Source organism: Vidua macroura, chromosome 14, assembly GCF_024509145.1.
Source record: "Vidua macroura isolate BioBank_ID:100142 chromosome 14, ASM2450914v1, whole genome shotgun sequence".
Lineage (NCBI taxonomy): Eukaryota > Metazoa > Chordata > Aves > Passeriformes > Viduidae > Vidua > Vidua macroura.
Window position 1 is genome coordinate 5,971,855 of NC_071584.1, and position 14,052 is coordinate 5,985,906.

Here is a 14,052-nt window from a genome sequence, read left to right on the forward strand (position 1 = left end):
TCTCCCCACTGTCGGCGTTGGCTTGGTCGCCTCAGGGCTGGACAAGGTGGCACAAGCAGGGTGCCAGGGGTGGGGATGGGGGCCGGACTCCAGCCCTAACTCGCCGGCGAGGCAGCGCGCAGCACATCGGGCACAGCAGGGCGCAGCAGGGCCCGCCTCGCTCTTGTTTAATCACAGACGAACAAATCGAATACACCAGAAAAAAAGGAAGTGAGGGCAGGGGAAGACCCGGCCGTGGTGGGAGGGGGTGGTGGGGCCACGGGTGCGGGGTCAGGCCCCCAGCCCGCTGAGCAGCACCGAGAGCAGCGAGGCGAGGGCCAGCGTGCCCGCGGCGGCGGTGCCGGCGCTGCTCACCGGGAAGGGCTCGGTGCTCTCCTGCAGCCAGGCGTACGCCTCCTCCAGTCGCTGCCGCCGCAGCTCCGGCCCCACGTGTGCCCGGATCCGCTCGTAGTAGGAGTTCAGGTACCGGATCTGCAGCCAGGCACCACGGGGAGCTGCCAGGGGATGGCCTGGGTGCTGCCCCTGCCTTTGGCCATCCCCATCCAGCTGCCCCACACCCTGACCACTGGCCCCACCTGCAGAGCTCATTGCCCCTCTTCATCCGTGCACCCATCCTTGCTCTGTCCTCATTTACCCACTCCAGCCTCATGCCATGGTCCTGGCTTTTTCCTGCATCCCCCCCCCGCCAAGCCCCTGTGCTGACCTCGCATCCCTGCTCTGCTCCCCACCCCGAGCACACCCCTGTACCTGCTCTGGGGACAGGAGGCTGAGGTCAATGAGATTGCGGTCATAGGGCACCAGGGACACCACCTCAAAGGTCAGAAAAGGCTTCTCCCCACTCTGGTGCTGCCACAAAGAGGTGTCATTGGATGTCCCCTACCCCTTTGGAGTTGTCCCCACCCCTGACTCGATGCAGGCCCCCATGGTGTGCCACCTCTGTCACCCCGTCCCCATTGCCCTACCTCAGTCTGTGCCTCCACCACGAGGGTGACGTCCTCAATGCGGATCCCGAACTCGCCATCCTGGTAATACCCGGGCTCTGAGGGCCGGGAACACGCCTGGTGAGCCCCCAACCCCAGCGGCTCCCCCAGCCCACCCCAGTGGGGCTGGATCTGGCCCCTGAGTGGGGCTGAGAGCTGACACCCTGTCCCTGGTTGGGCTCTGTGCCCAGGGCTGTCCCGGAGAGCCGGGGTGCCAGTCGGGGTGCTGGGACATACCAATGGAGGTGAACATGCCAGCCTCCAGTGGCACGTTGTTGGACTGGAAACCCACGGGCCCTGCAGGGACACGAGGTGGTTTAGAGATCTGTGGATGACATGTGCTGCAGGGACACACCAGCAAGGAGCAAGGTGCCACACTGGAGAGAGCCATGGGGCCTACACAAGGACCAGCAAGGGCCAACACAACCCCAGCAAGGACCACAGAGCCACCAAGGCAAGGACTATGGAGCCACCATGGCAAGGACCACTACAAGGACAAGGATCATCCCAGTAAGGACCTTGGGACCACCTCAGCAAGGATCACGGGGCCACCCAGGCAAAGACTGCAAGATGTTGCAAGCAGGGATTTCCCTGCTCCTTATAGAGGCTCTGCTGGGAAGCCCCCGGTGAGCTCCTGTCCTCATCCCTGTCCCTGTAGCTCAGCCCACATGCCCAGCACCAGTGCTAGTGACACCTACACTCGTGGACTGAGAGGAAGTTGCCAATGCCGTGGCCGGTCCCATGGCCATAGTTGAGTCCAACATCCCAGAGTGCCCGGCGGGCGAAGGACTCCACTGTTCTCCCTGGGGAATGAAGAGGTGGGATGGGGGCCAAGGAGCCTATGGGGCTCCCCCGTGCCCTCCTGCTCCCTGTGCCAGGGGTTCTGTGCAGGGCCAATGCTGGGTTTGGCACCCACCTGCTGTGTTGGATGGGAAGACGAGGCGGGAGAGGTCAATGTTGCCCATCAGCACACGGGTGTATGCTTCCTGTAGGGCATGGCAGGGGTGGTACCCAGTGGGGTGGTACCCAGACACCCACCCCTGCACATCCAGCCCTGGCCAGGACCATGATGCTGAGTGCCATAGGAAGTTCTGGGCAGTGCAGGGGGGTGCTGGGCATCTCAGGGGTGCCCTGGGCAGTACAGGGGGATTTTGGCTGACATGGGAGGGGCTGGTACCTTCTGGAGCGGGGTGGGCTCACCCCAGTGCACTGTGCGAGTGATGTCTGTTGTCCCATCCCTGCAAAGGTGGGTCATAAAGGGCTGATGCAGCCCCAGCACTGGCTGTGGGAGCCCCTGGATGTGGGGCTGTGGTGGGGGGTCTCGTTCAAAGCTACACACAGATATTGCCCTCCGGTGTCAAAGAGGTACATCTCTCTCGCAGACAATGTCCGGCTGCTCCCGTTGGAGGGGCTGCAATGGGAGGGGGGGTCAGAGCCCTCTCCCAGCTGCCCATTGCCCACTGCCCCCTGCCCACTGCCCACCACTGCCCCAGCCATACCTGTAGTGAGCCAGCGCTGCGTTGAGCCCGCTGGCCGAGATGGACTGGAAGCTGGGCCCACGGCTGTGCTCCTGGGCCCTGGAGGGCAGCAGGGGGGAAGGGAGGTGTTGGGAATCCCCGGCTGCCCTTCCCTGGGCAGGGCAGGCCCCGGGGGCAGCACTGACCAGCGAAATGCATTGATGTGCTGAGCCCCCGAAAACTCGTCCACCTGCCCCTGCGGGACTGTCTTCTCCAGCCACAGCAGGTACTGGATGATGGCCACCGCGTCCCGGACCTGGGGGTGCCCGGTGACAGCGGGGAGGGGACATCAGCACCCTGCTTCCTCCGGTCTCTCCCCCTCTCTGCAGGGGACTGTGGGGAGGGGGACAGCCCTTACATGGGCGGCTCGCAGCATCTCCTGCTCATGGGCGTTTTTCACAGCCTTGGCCATCATGACAGGCGAGTAGCTCTCCTTCAGCAGCTTCTCCTGTGGGGGCAGGCAGAAGGTGGCACAGCTACCTGTCCCCTCAGGCATCAGGTGACATGGGGCTGTTCCTGAGCCTGCAGGACCCACATGCCCCGTGGCCAGGTTCGGTGCTCACCTGGGGTATGATGGCGTAGAGGCCGTAGGTGGTGTACTCGGTGCCCAGCCACACGGTGACATTGCCCTGGGTGTAGCCGCGCAAGTGGGTGCTCACCTGCCCGTACTCCTGCAGCTCCACGCACAGCGGCCCCGGGCAGCCCGAGCGCAGGGACTCCCGTGCCGCCACCGAGAGCCGGGACTCCTCCACGAACAGGCTGGGGAGGGAGCGGGATGGGGCGGGCACAGACGTGGTGGTCACCTGCTGCCTTTGGTCCCCCCAAGTCCGGCCACACCAGCAGAGATGGGGGGCTGTGAGGGGATGCTGGGCTGGGAATGGGAGGAACTCAGGTGGTGAGGAAAGGGGGTGTGCCATGCCCTGGGAGCGAGGGGATGGATTGGGAAAGATGTGTGGCTCAGAAGGACAGTCAGTGGGGCTGGGCATGGCAGGATGGGGTGGCTCTGGGGATAAGGGGCAACGGGCTGAGAGGAGGGTCCCAGGGAGGCTGGCTCAGGAAAGGAAGGGTGGAAGAGGGGTGGGTGGTGAGCCCCCTCCAGGCCCCATGCCCACAGGGATGTGCTGCCCACCTTATGGTTGTGTTGGTCAGGAGGGTGTAGGAGTAGAAGACAGGGTTGTAGGGGATGTCATCTCCACGGAGGTTGAAGAGCCCTGCCAGGAACGAGACCTCTGCACCCGTGACTGCCACTGCCCTCCCACCCCCAGGGTTTGAGCCCACGGCCCCTGCCACGGCCCCACCATGGCACCGTGGGTCCTTACAGGCCGTCTCCTCCAGCCCTGACAGCAGCACGGCTGTGGGGCGCCGCACATGCTGGTCCATCCGCTGCCGGATCCCAGCCACCTTCTCCTGCCAGCTCCTCCCTGCGAGTCGGGCAAGTGGTTGGCTCAGTGCAGGGACCACCGTGGCCACAGGCTGGGGGTGCTGTGGGTGAGCTGCGGGAGGCTGGGGTCAGACCTGTGAACTCTGCTGGGAGGCTGTAGATCTTGCTGGAGGAGGGAAGGGGTCTCTGGTCACCCCATGCCTGATCCACAAGATTGGTCTCGAGGGGGAGCAGGGTCCGGCCAGAGCCGTGCAGAGCCTGGCTGTAGCTGTTCCACGTGTCTGTGGGGTGAGCAGCCCGCAGGTTTGGGCTCCTGGTAAATCTGCACCCAGGGGCTGCCCTCCCATGGGCAGGGTGACCCACAGTGTCAGCCAGCCCTACCGATGGAGAAGAGGAAGGGGTCCAAACTGACGTTCCCCTGCGCAGGAACTGCCTTCAGGATCCACATCCCGATGGACTCGATCGAGGCTGCAGGAGAGAGCTGGGTGGCACCGCGGATTTGCACTGCATCCTGGCCCACGCTAAGCCCAGAGGCGGCTGTGGCAGGGGCTGGGGGGGTCCCTGGAAGCAGGGAGACTCAGAGGGCACTGTCCTGCCCCCACTGACTTGTCCTCTGCAGCTCCCAGTTGCAGTCCATCTCCCGCTCTGCCTGGGTCCAGTAGCGGCTGTCAGTCCACAGGGCAGCCTTGTCCTGCGTCACCACAGCGGTGCCTGGGACAGGGTTGGGGGCTCAGGGGTCACCTCTTTCTCTCTCCCTGCAGCTGGCAGGGACCCCCAGCGGCTCTCAGGGAGTGGGACCATGCCGTGCGCATGGATCCCAGGAATGAGGACAGGCAGGCAGGTACCAGCCCCCCGAGCAGCGACCTGACTCTGCGGGATGCACTCACCTGCGGAGCCGGTGAAACCAGTGAGCCAGCCCAGCCGGGCGTCCCGCTCGGAGATGTACTCGCTCTGGAGCCGGGATGGAGCCGTGAGAGGTGGCTGTGGGCAGGGAGCAGGTCCCCGGGGGTGCGGGGGACTCCCACCTTACCATGTGGGCATCCGTGGAGGGCACGATGTAGGCGTGGACACCGTGGGTCTGTATGATGCCCCGCAGCATGGCCAGACGCGCCGTCGTGTTGGTGGCCGTCGGTGGCAGGTACTGGTGGCACAGGGAAACGTGCTGGGACTGGTGGGGACCCCATGCCGGGGGTCTCAGGAACAGGGAGGGGGAGCAAGGCAGGGCTCACCGGTGGGTCCGCGGAGCAATCCCGGATGTCATTCCTGGTGGAAGGAGCCTGTGGCGCCCGCCCTGCAGCACAGCCTGTGGGCATGGCAGCACCCAGGAGCCTCAGGCTGCAGCCTGGGGGCCTGCTGGACCTTTGCTCCAGCCCGGAACTGCACCAGGCAGCTGTGACCCTTGTCCCCAGCCCCAAACACCAGCCAGCCAAGCTTGGGGCTTTTTGCAAAACCCGGTGTTTTTAGCCTCAGAAGTAGTGGATGAAAAGCAACGTCATCCCCTGGTTCAAGAGGAGATAAATCTCCCGGTGCCCGTGGTACAGTGGGATCATCATGGGGAGCAGCTGTGCCCAGCACAGAGCATGGAGGGGCTGGCAGGTGCCTGCCCGGAGCATCCCAGCCCTGGAGCTGTGGAAGGAACTGGCTGATGGTGGGGCCATGTCCAGCTAGACCTGACCTCTCCCCAGGGCTGCTTGGCACGGGGTCCCACCACTATTCCCTGGGCTCTCCATCACCAGCTGGCACCTGGCCTCTCACTTTGTGCCAAGGGCACACAGCTTGTGTCCATGGGACAGTGAGTGACGGGGTCATCCTCAGCATGAGGGGCCTTGGGTACCAGGTGTGTGCACGCTGGATCTGCTTCTTGCCTGCCCCAGGCCCATCCCTGAGGCAGCCGGGCAGGGTGAGCCCTGCGACACAGTCTGGCTCATACCTCGGGGTGGACCCACCTCTGCTTCACCCAGAGCTGCGGCTGGGACATCCCACGGTCTCCACATCTGGTTCGTGGGGTCCCCAGTTGTGCCGCCCCACCCCAGCGCCCCGCCCGCCGGCTGCCGTACCGTGGAGCAGGAGCGCCCAGGCTGCGATCCAGAGCGGGGGGGACATGGCTGCCCCGGCCAGGTGCGACGGGCACCAAGGAGATACTGTGCGTGACAGGTCCCTCCTCCTGTGCCTTTGCCCCAGGGGCAGAGGGATGCAGAATGGGAGGGACGGAGCAGGGTTTGTTGCCCCTTTGAAAAGTGAATTCTGCTGCTAAATAAAAGCAAACAGCAGAATCAGCACAAAGTCCAAAGATCCTGCAGGAGCAGAAGGGGAAGCGTGCCAGCTAAGCCTGGCACCACCTGATGGCCAGGGAGAGGTCAGGGAAAGGCTTTGCTCCCTGGGGAACCCCTGTGTTTTGGATCTATGGAGAGCTGGCATGGGATCTCTGGGGTGAGGGTCAGATGCCCCCCAAGCCAATCAGGCCCTGAAGCCATCCCTCCTCCTCCACAGGACACGGAGCCATGCAGGGGGACACCAGCCCCTGTTCAGTACCTGGGAGCAGCAGCCTCTGCTGAGGCTGCACACAGGGACCTGTGCTCCACGGGAGGATCCTGCTGGGATGTGCCCTTTGTCCCTCCAGGCCCATCAGCAGCGCACCTCCGTGCATCTGCCTTGCTAAAACCTCATTATCTTCATCACAAGGAGCCTTGACCCCGAGGGCTGTCACTTTGATTGCACAGCTACTTCCTCCAGCGGCTTTAATGACTCTAGTTGTGGAGAGAAAGGCTGGGAGAGGGGCAGACCTGCTGCCACAAGCATTGGAGGTGTCCACCCCTGGCATGGACACAGATCTCCAGGGATGAGTGCACGTCCCCACCCAGGACAGGTTATGGAGTCGCAGATTGGTTTGGTCTGGAAAGGACATTAGAGATCCTCTAGTTTTGAACCCCTGCCATGGGCAGCGACACCTTCCATTCAAGGTGGCTCCAAGCCCCTTCCAGCCTGGCTTTGGACACTTCCAGGGATGGGGCAGCCACAGCTGCTTTGAGCACCCTGTGCCAGGGACTCCCCATCCTCATAAGGAAGATTTTCCTCCCTCTATCTAACCACACCAACTCTCTTTAATTTAAAACCACCCTACCTTGATCTGTTGCAATGGGCCCTGCCAAAACGTTTGTGCCCACAGATTCACATCCCCACTCTCCCAGGCTTCCCAGAGCACTCCCTACAGGATCACTGCTCATCACAGCCCGTGAAGATCTTTGGGATATGCCTCCCTCTTCCTGGGCCTGGGGTCCCTGCACCCCAGCTCTCACAGGCTCGGCTCAAGGCCAGACAAAGCTGGATCTGTGCGGGGACCACAAACCCTCCAAGCTGCTGCCTCTTCCCAGTGGCACTTCATGGCCTGTTGTGGGCACACAGGTATTTACCCACCTGTCCTTGCAGTGACTGTCTGGCTGCGTCACTGTTCCGACCGTCCAGCTGTGTCCCCTCAGGGACTGTCCGGCTGTGTCCCCACACTGTCTGGTGTGTCCAGCAGTGTCACCACTCCACCCGCCGTGACACCGCTCCGACTGTCCAGCTGTGGCACTGGGACCCTGCTCACCACGAGGTGGCACCAGGGCTGCGCCGTGGAGCTGCAGACCCTTGTCCCGTGTCCCACTGTCCTGTCCCGTGTCCCACTGTCCTGTCCCGTGTCCCACTGTCCTGTGTCCTGTCCCTAATCAACCTGCAGCTCCGGCAGCAGCAGAGCCGGGGGCACCCCTGGCCACCCGCTCCCTCCGTCTGAGCCCTGGAACGCTCATGTCACGAATGCTCTCGGGCTGCCTGTGTCTGGCATCACCCGCTGCTCCCCACTCTGTGAGAGGAACCCAGGAAGGGGCACGGCAGGGTCCCCATCAGGGGCAAGACAGGGACGGGTGGCAGAGGGACTCCAAAGCTTCTGTGATTGTTATGCAGTTTCCCAAGGATGCAATGCGGTGCCATGGGGACAGTCAGGCAGCACTTTGCTGCCATCCTGCTCCTTAGTGACACGCGTTAATGGTGCTTCGTCCTCCCTGCTGGGGGCTGCACTCCTCACCCCACGGCTGCACTCCACTCCCGGGGGGTCCACACGGCGAGGGGGGTCCCCACCCCCTTTATTCCTACCCTCTGAGCTCCACCCTGCAGTGCCCTCACACCCAGTGCCATCCGCGGTGCCATCACCCTCAGTGGAAGCCTCCTCCTCACCCAGCACGGGGGTGGCACGGGCCATCCCCAGGGACCCTAGGGCCGCGTGTCGCTCCGACCAGCGTCAACCGGACGAAGCTCCTTGGCCACCGTGCGTCCGGTGGGGCCCGTCCCTCCCACGGGAGGTTTCCTCGAAGACGAGCCGGAGGAAGGCTTTGGGGGGACATCCTCCCTTTGTGGGCTATTGTTGGCCTTCCGTCACCTGCAGAGGCCGCGGGGTGACTCAGGCTAGGGAGACGCGCCTGGCAAACAGGACGCGGGGAGGGTGTGTGGGCGCAGGAATGCGGAAGCTGGTGGTGGCACCGGGATGCTGCCAGGATTCCTGAGGGTGCCCTGGCAGGCAGGGTGTGCCCAGTGATGCCTGCCCAGGGATGGGCTGGGGCGTCCTCCCTGCACCACAGAGCTCGGCAGCCGGGCTGCGGGGATGAGGCTGCAGCTCCTGCTCCCCCTGAAGAAGCACCCCCACTTTGGGGGTGCACAGCACTGGTGGGGCATGCTGACCCCACATTGTGCCAGAAGTGGGGGCTGCAGGAGAACCTGTTTGGGGTGAGAGGCTGCAGCCAACAGGGCTGGAACAGGTTCAGGGGATGTGGCCCTCCCGTGGTACCACAGACATGTGTGGGGCTGTGCACATGGTACCCACACACCCGGTACAGCCCTTCCTCAGATCCCCCCACTCCTCTTGTAGCTCCTCCTAGAGATCCCCTCACACCCAATACAGTCACCAGCCCCTCCTAGAGCACCTCCCTCTACCCATGCCCCCATACAACTCCTCCTGCAGTCCCCCCATATGCTCCTCTTTGCCCCCACACCCTGGCAGGGGCACCCCCCTCACCCTGCTGGCAGGGGCTCTCTCGGGGTGCAGCTGTAGTTGTCATCCACCTTTCTGAGAGTTCATCACACCCACCTTTGTGGAGGCTCACCCTGGCCAGGTGCCCCCAAAGCTACTGCAGCACTGCCTCCTCAACTGGGCAGGGAGGGAAAATACAAGGAAAAGATCAAGATAAGGATCAGTACATCACCAGGTGCAGGCATGCGTTTTCAGTTTGGGGAAATTAATGGAATTTCATAAAATCATGGAATAATGGAATGGTTTGGGTTGGCAGGGACCTTAAAGCCCATCTTGTTCCAAGCTCCTGCCATGGGCAGGGACACCTTCCACTATCCCAGGTTGCTCAAAGTCCTGTCCAACCTGGCCTTGGACACTGCGAGGGATCTAGGGGCAGCCACAGGTGCTCTGGGCACCCTGTGCCGGGGCCTCACCCACTCACAGCCATGAATTTCTTCCTAATATCTGATCTAAATCTCCCCTTTTATGTATTTATCACCAATTAAATCAGAGCAGAGTAATGAGAAAAAACCCCAAACCTTAACCCCTTTTCCCACCTCTCCCTTCCTCCTGGGCCCAAAGTCATTCCCGATTTCTCTCCCTTCTCCCCTCTGCAGTGGGGACTGTGGGCAGTTCAGCACACACCGACCCCTCTGCAGACACTGCCTGGCTGGGGGCTGGAGGGGACAGTGGGCGGGCAGGACAGGCCTCTACCCCCTTGGGTGCTGGGGGAAGGGGGGCACTGGGAGGGGTTGCGTGAGCCAGGTGAAGTGGAGGGTCCCAGAATCTGAGGATCAGGCTGGGAGGGGGAGTCCCAGGACTAGGGTGGAAGGGGACATGCTGGATCCAGGCTGTTGCAGGGGTCCCATGCCAAGCTGGCCGCTGTGTTAGGGTCTGGGGGCCATTCTGGGTGTGGGGGTCCCAGCACCATCCGGGGTAGGGAGTCCTGGTCCAGGCTGGGCACAGAGGCTGGGGCTAGGCTGGGAGCCGGTCCCAGATTCGGCCTGGATGGTGGTCCCCGCACAAGCTGGGGTGGTCTCAGAGCACTGGAGACGCGATGAAGGGACTGTGGGCGGGGAATCCCCCGGAGGATGCGCTGGGAGAGGATCAGACGGCAAACCGGGATCGGGGGAAACCCGCAGAGGTGTCCGGGCGGCGGGGCGGGGCGGGGCGGAGGGCGGACACGGCCCCCCCATCCCGGGGGCCAGATGACGGGAGGCGGCGGGGCCGGGCCGGGCTCTCACCGCCTACAAATGCGGCTCCCCCGGCGGCCGCCCCCGCCGCCCCCCGCCGCCCCCCGCCATGGCCTCCCCGCGCCGGCTCCTGGCCCCGCTGCTGCTGCTGCTGCTGCTGCTCGGGCTCATCCTGGCCGCCCCCGGTGAGAGCGGAACACCCGCGGGGACCCCACGCCGGCAGCGGGGGATGAAGGGAGGGAGTGAGGAAAGAGGGGGCCGCGGGGACCGCGGGGACCGCGCCGGGGTGACCGCGGGTTGGGGGTCGCCGGGATCCGCTGCCGCTGGACTGGTGAAAGACAAAGCGCTTTCTTTGGAGCCAACCCCCCCCCGGGCCCCGTGCAGAGCGGGAGCGTCCGGAGCCGCGGTGACAGTCCCGGGCATCGCCGGGTCCTGCAACTGGACCCACGCGGGGCACAGCCCCAGCCTCGGCTGCCGACCGACCCCGCGGGGGTTCTGAGACAGGAGCTGGGACCAAAACATCCCCGCCAGGCACCCAGGGGAGCAGGACCCAGTGCTCAGGGAGCAGAGCATCCCGGCCAGGGGCTCTAGGGTCCTGGGGGAATGGGACCACTGCTGGGAGCACCGGCACCAGGCACGACGGGGAGGCAGGAACTGGCTCAGGGTGAAGGGCTAAGGGTCTCGGTGGCTCAGAGAAGGGGGTGGCTGTGGGGAGGGCTGGTCCCGAGAGCAGAGGCTGAGCAGCCCCATGCCCGGTGGTGCGGTTGGTGGCCGTGGCCCACGAGATGGCCGTGCTTGGCACAGGTGGCCGGGCCGCGCCGGCACAGGAAGCACTTGGCAGTGATGACTCTTGTTGGGGACAATCTAGGAAAGCGGCCGGCCCGGGGCCAGGCAACCCCACGGTACTGCCGTCCCTGTCCTGCGTGGGGGGACACGTGGCTAACGCTGTTCCTGATCTCCTCAGGGCCACTGGGGAAGTCGCCGGACGGGAAGGATGCCCAGGATGGCCTCACCCGAAGGCTGGTGCGGCCGCGGGGTGCACGCCGCGGGACCGGCCAGCGGCTCGGGGGCTGGCGGAGGTCCCGGCGGCCCCGGCCGCGGCTCTCCCATAAGGGCCCCATGCCATTCTGAGCCAGGTGAGATGCAGCGGGGCACGGGGGATGTGGGGAAACGTGTGACGGTGCCATGAGGGAACAAGTCATATGTACTTGGGCTTGCTCTCGTTGCAGGGTTGCCACCAGCCTTCCACGGACACGGCTTCCATTGCTCGCGCCGCGTTCTTGCCCGATCTGCTCATCCTCCGGCCCTCCTGAGCCTGAGGTCCCCCCTGTAAGCCCTCGGCTGGCCCCACCTGCTCCCGGTGGTTGCCCCTGGTGGCCCCGGTGCCATGTCTGGCACTGCGGTTGCATTCTGCCCCTCCTCACTGCCTCGCAGGGCCAGCTGGATGGGGGTTGCCTGCAGAGGGGCCAGGGTAGCTACAATGCCCTGTCCCGGTGGGCATGGGACAGGGCTTTGTGCACAGCACTTTGTCAGGCAGAGCAGCTTCTCCTCAGGGGTCTGTGCACTCCCTCAGGGTCCTGCCCCAGCCGTGTCTGTCACCCCCACGCCAGGGGGGAGCACACAGCATTTCCTGGGTCTATTTATTCCCATGGTGCTCATCCCATACCCTGGGTGAGTTGTCCTCCCTTTCCCACTGGCAGACCCACCTCGTGGTGGAGTGGGGTGCCCACCCAAGACACACTGTGGGGCCCTGAGCCCCTCTGCTTCATGCCATGGGACAGTAGGAATGGGGGGACACTGGGGTCTCTCTCAAGCTCTGCCGTACTCCAAAGGAGGGGCCCTGGCTCTGAGCTGGGCCCTGCTGATTGTCTCCTGTGTCTGTAAAGATTTATTCCATGTAAATACATCTTTATAATAAAGAATTATGATTATTAACTCAGAAAATGCTGATTTCTGGAAGGGCAGGTAGGGGTTGCTCTCCTGCTGGTGGGGAGGGATCTCAGGTGCCTCCACTGCCTCTGGGGCTGTCTATAGGCACTGGGGGTCATGGCTGGGGCCATGGCAGCCCCTTTCCCAGCCCATTGCTGGCAGAGAAGGTGCTCAGCAAGGAATGAAGCTGTGCACTAAGCCTGTGGAATTGGCAAGGAGGATGGGAAAACGCAGGTCAGAGGGGCTGGGAGATGGAGGAGGGGATGCTGGAAGGGCACAGGGATGCTGGTCCTCCTGGGCATCCCTGTCCCTTGTGTTCAGACACTGCTATCCCTGGCATCCCTGTTTCTGGTGTCCCTGTCCCTGGTATCCCTGGCATTCCTCCCCTACGTGTTCCCACCCCATGGGGCTGGATGTGAGCAGGACCCATATGGGGGGCAGGGGGGTCAAGGCTCAGGGGACTGAGGGTCCCAGTAGGACCCTGCAGGTGGGGAGGAGGAGCTGAGCCCTGCAAAGGGATGGGACCCCATGGGACAGGACCCCCCCAGCCGTGGCTGGGAAGCTGGGAGAGGGGGTGCCCAAGCGAGGCCTCCAAACCCCTCACTGTTTGCAGGGGGCTGCCCACGTCCTGGGCACGGGGCTGTGGGCAGGGGTCGGCAGTGCCGGCGGGGAGGGGGTTAAGGGGCTGTGGCAGAGCGGAAGGGCTGCAGCTGCGGGCTGGGAGCGGAGCTGGGGAAGCGCCGGGACCCAGCTGGCCTCCATTAGCTCATCCGCTGGGACCGGGAGGGATGCGCTGCCCGGCCCCGCGCCAGCGCGCCGGCCGCGCCGCCACCGCGCCCGCCGCGCGATCTGCCAGCCCCGCCACCGCGGGGGCCCTGCGAGCCACTGCTACCCCACGTCCCCAGTGCCAGCTGCCCTGAGAGACCCTGCCACCCCCACCCGCCTTCATGGCCACCCCAGGAGTCACTGCCAGTGCCCCCATGATGGTCTGGGTAGGTGGGCGAGGGTTGCCCACTCACTGCCCAGTCCTGTCCTGACCCCCATACCCAGTTTTCCAGACCCAGCAGCCTCCCAGAGCTGGAGTGGGGCAGGACATGGTGCCACAGCCACAGCCCCCTCCAGCTGCCCCCAGCTGTGGGATGTTGGGGGAGTTATCGTTCCTCTATTGCCAGCTTACAGTGCTGCTGCTACTGGTTTGAACTGGGAGGGCTCTCCCCCTGCATTTCAAACCACCCCTCAATGGTCTGCCTCCCCAGCTGCAGCAGCAGGCACCTTGCCCAAGAGATTCAATGAGGTCCCTGCTGCAGGACTGGCAGTGGGGGGCCCAGTAGACCCCTCGAGCAAAGGCCGTGGCAGCAAGGCAGCGATGTCCCACGTCCCCCAGGCATCGCCCCAAGTGCTTGGGCTGCAGCCAGGGGCTGCACAGCTGAGCCCTGACCCCAGCCCTCCTGCACTAGCCTGAAAGGAGGAGGCCAGGGAGGACCTCCTGGCTGGGCTGTGGCCAGCCTGGAAGGAGGAAAAGGCTTCTGGGGCGGGAGACCTAAGGAATCTCTGGCTCTTCCTGGCCTGGCTGGCTGCCCAAGGCAGGTGGGAGCTGCTGAGCTCGGCTGTGCTGCCCGTGCCTTGTGTGCCACGGCAGTGCCAGAGCTCCTGTACTGCAACAGGTGGGGCAGAGTGGGCAGCGGGCACAGGGCAGTGCTGGGGACATGGACAGAGGGGCACGGGGCAGTCCTGTCCCACTTGCTGTGCAAGCAGGGTCTGTCCTGGCAGGGCAAGGATGGGGTCTGCCAGGTCCCAGCTCACTGAGCAGGGAAAGAGGGGTGCTGGGGGCATGGGGAGAGGGCTGAGCAGTCGTAGGAGCCCTGCGGCCCTGGGGACCTCTGGCTGTCCCCAGGGGGGAGAGGGAGAGCTCACTGCTCACCTAGGCCTGGCAAGGGATGTTCAGTGTGGCTGTGGGACACCACCAGCTCCTCCAGCACCACCACCTGGGTACCACAAGCATCCCTCAGTGCGC

General features: G+C 64.3%; 2 protein-coding genes across 5 annotated transcripts; one reads left to right on the top strand and one right to left on the bottom strand.

Annotated features, from left to right (window-relative positions):
- Positions 1 to 126: 126 nt before the first annotated feature.
- Positions 127 to 6,071, bottom strand: XPNPEP2 (X-prolyl aminopeptidase 2). Of its 3 annotated transcripts, none has more exons than XM_053990563.1 (21): positions 5,936 to 6,071; positions 5,108 to 5,181; positions 4,909 to 5,019; positions 4,766 to 4,829; positions 4,485 to 4,589; positions 4,260 to 4,346; positions 4,013 to 4,159; positions 3,817 to 3,918; positions 3,627 to 3,708; positions 3,061 to 3,256; positions 2,856 to 2,945; positions 2,644 to 2,753; positions 2,480 to 2,557; positions 2,320 to 2,391; positions 2,158 to 2,218; positions 1,897 to 1,966; positions 1,679 to 1,783; positions 1,218 to 1,277; positions 963 to 1,039; positions 748 to 840; positions 127 to 471 (listed from the first exon to the last, which is right to left on the bottom strand). In XM_053990563.1, exons 1-21 carry the CDS (start codon positions 5,979 to 5,981, stop codon positions 271 to 273), a joined length of 2,031 nt encoding a protein of 676 aa, XP_053846538.1. In that variant the 5' UTR covers positions 5,982 to 6,071; the 3' UTR covers positions 127 to 270. The 3 variants fall into 3 exon arrangements, with proteins under 3 accessions (XP_053846538.1, XP_053846537.1, XP_053846539.1); XM_053990562.1 differs by having other exon boundaries at positions 748 to 846; positions 5,936 to 6,070; XM_053990564.1 differs by lacking the exon at positions 1,679 to 1,783 and having other exon boundaries at positions 748 to 846.
- A 4,077-nt stretch (positions 6,072 to 10,148) lies between these two features.
- Positions 10,149 to 12,044, top strand: APLN (apelin). 2 transcript variants are annotated; one of them, XM_053990286.1, is made up of 3 exons: positions 10,149 to 10,294; positions 11,074 to 11,245; positions 11,339 to 12,044. In XM_053990286.1, exons 1-2 carry the CDS (start codon positions 10,219 to 10,221, stop codon positions 11,238 to 11,240), a joined length of 243 nt encoding a protein of 80 aa, XP_053846261.1. In that variant the 5' UTR covers positions 10,149 to 10,218; the 3' UTR covers positions 11,241 to 11,245; positions 11,339 to 12,044. The 2 variants fall into 2 exon arrangements, with proteins under 2 accessions (XP_053846261.1, XP_053846260.1); XM_053990285.1 differs by lacking the exon at positions 10,149 to 10,294 and having other exon boundaries at positions 10,953 to 11,245.
- The last annotated feature ends 2,008 nt before the right edge of the window (positions 12,045 to 14,052 follow it).

Bases quoted from the DNA above. Each gene is read 5' to 3' on its own strand.
- XPNPEP2 (XM_053990562.1), bottom strand. From the start codon at position 5,981: ATGTCCCCCCCGCTCTGGATCGCAGCCTGGGCGCTCCTGCTCCACG. The intron at 3,709-3,816 runs GTAAGGACCCAC...CGTTCCTGGCAG, and splicing joins AGGGCTGGAGGAGACGGCCT to GGCTCTTCAACCTCCGTGGA. The intron at 472-747 runs GTACAGGGGTGT...GCCTGGCTGCAG, and splicing joins GCCTCCTGTCCCCAGAGCAG to ATCCGGTACCTGAACTCCTA.
- APLN (XM_053990285.1), top strand. From the start codon at position 10,953: ATGACTCTTGTTGGGGACAATCTAGGAAAGCGGCCGGCCCGGGGCCAG.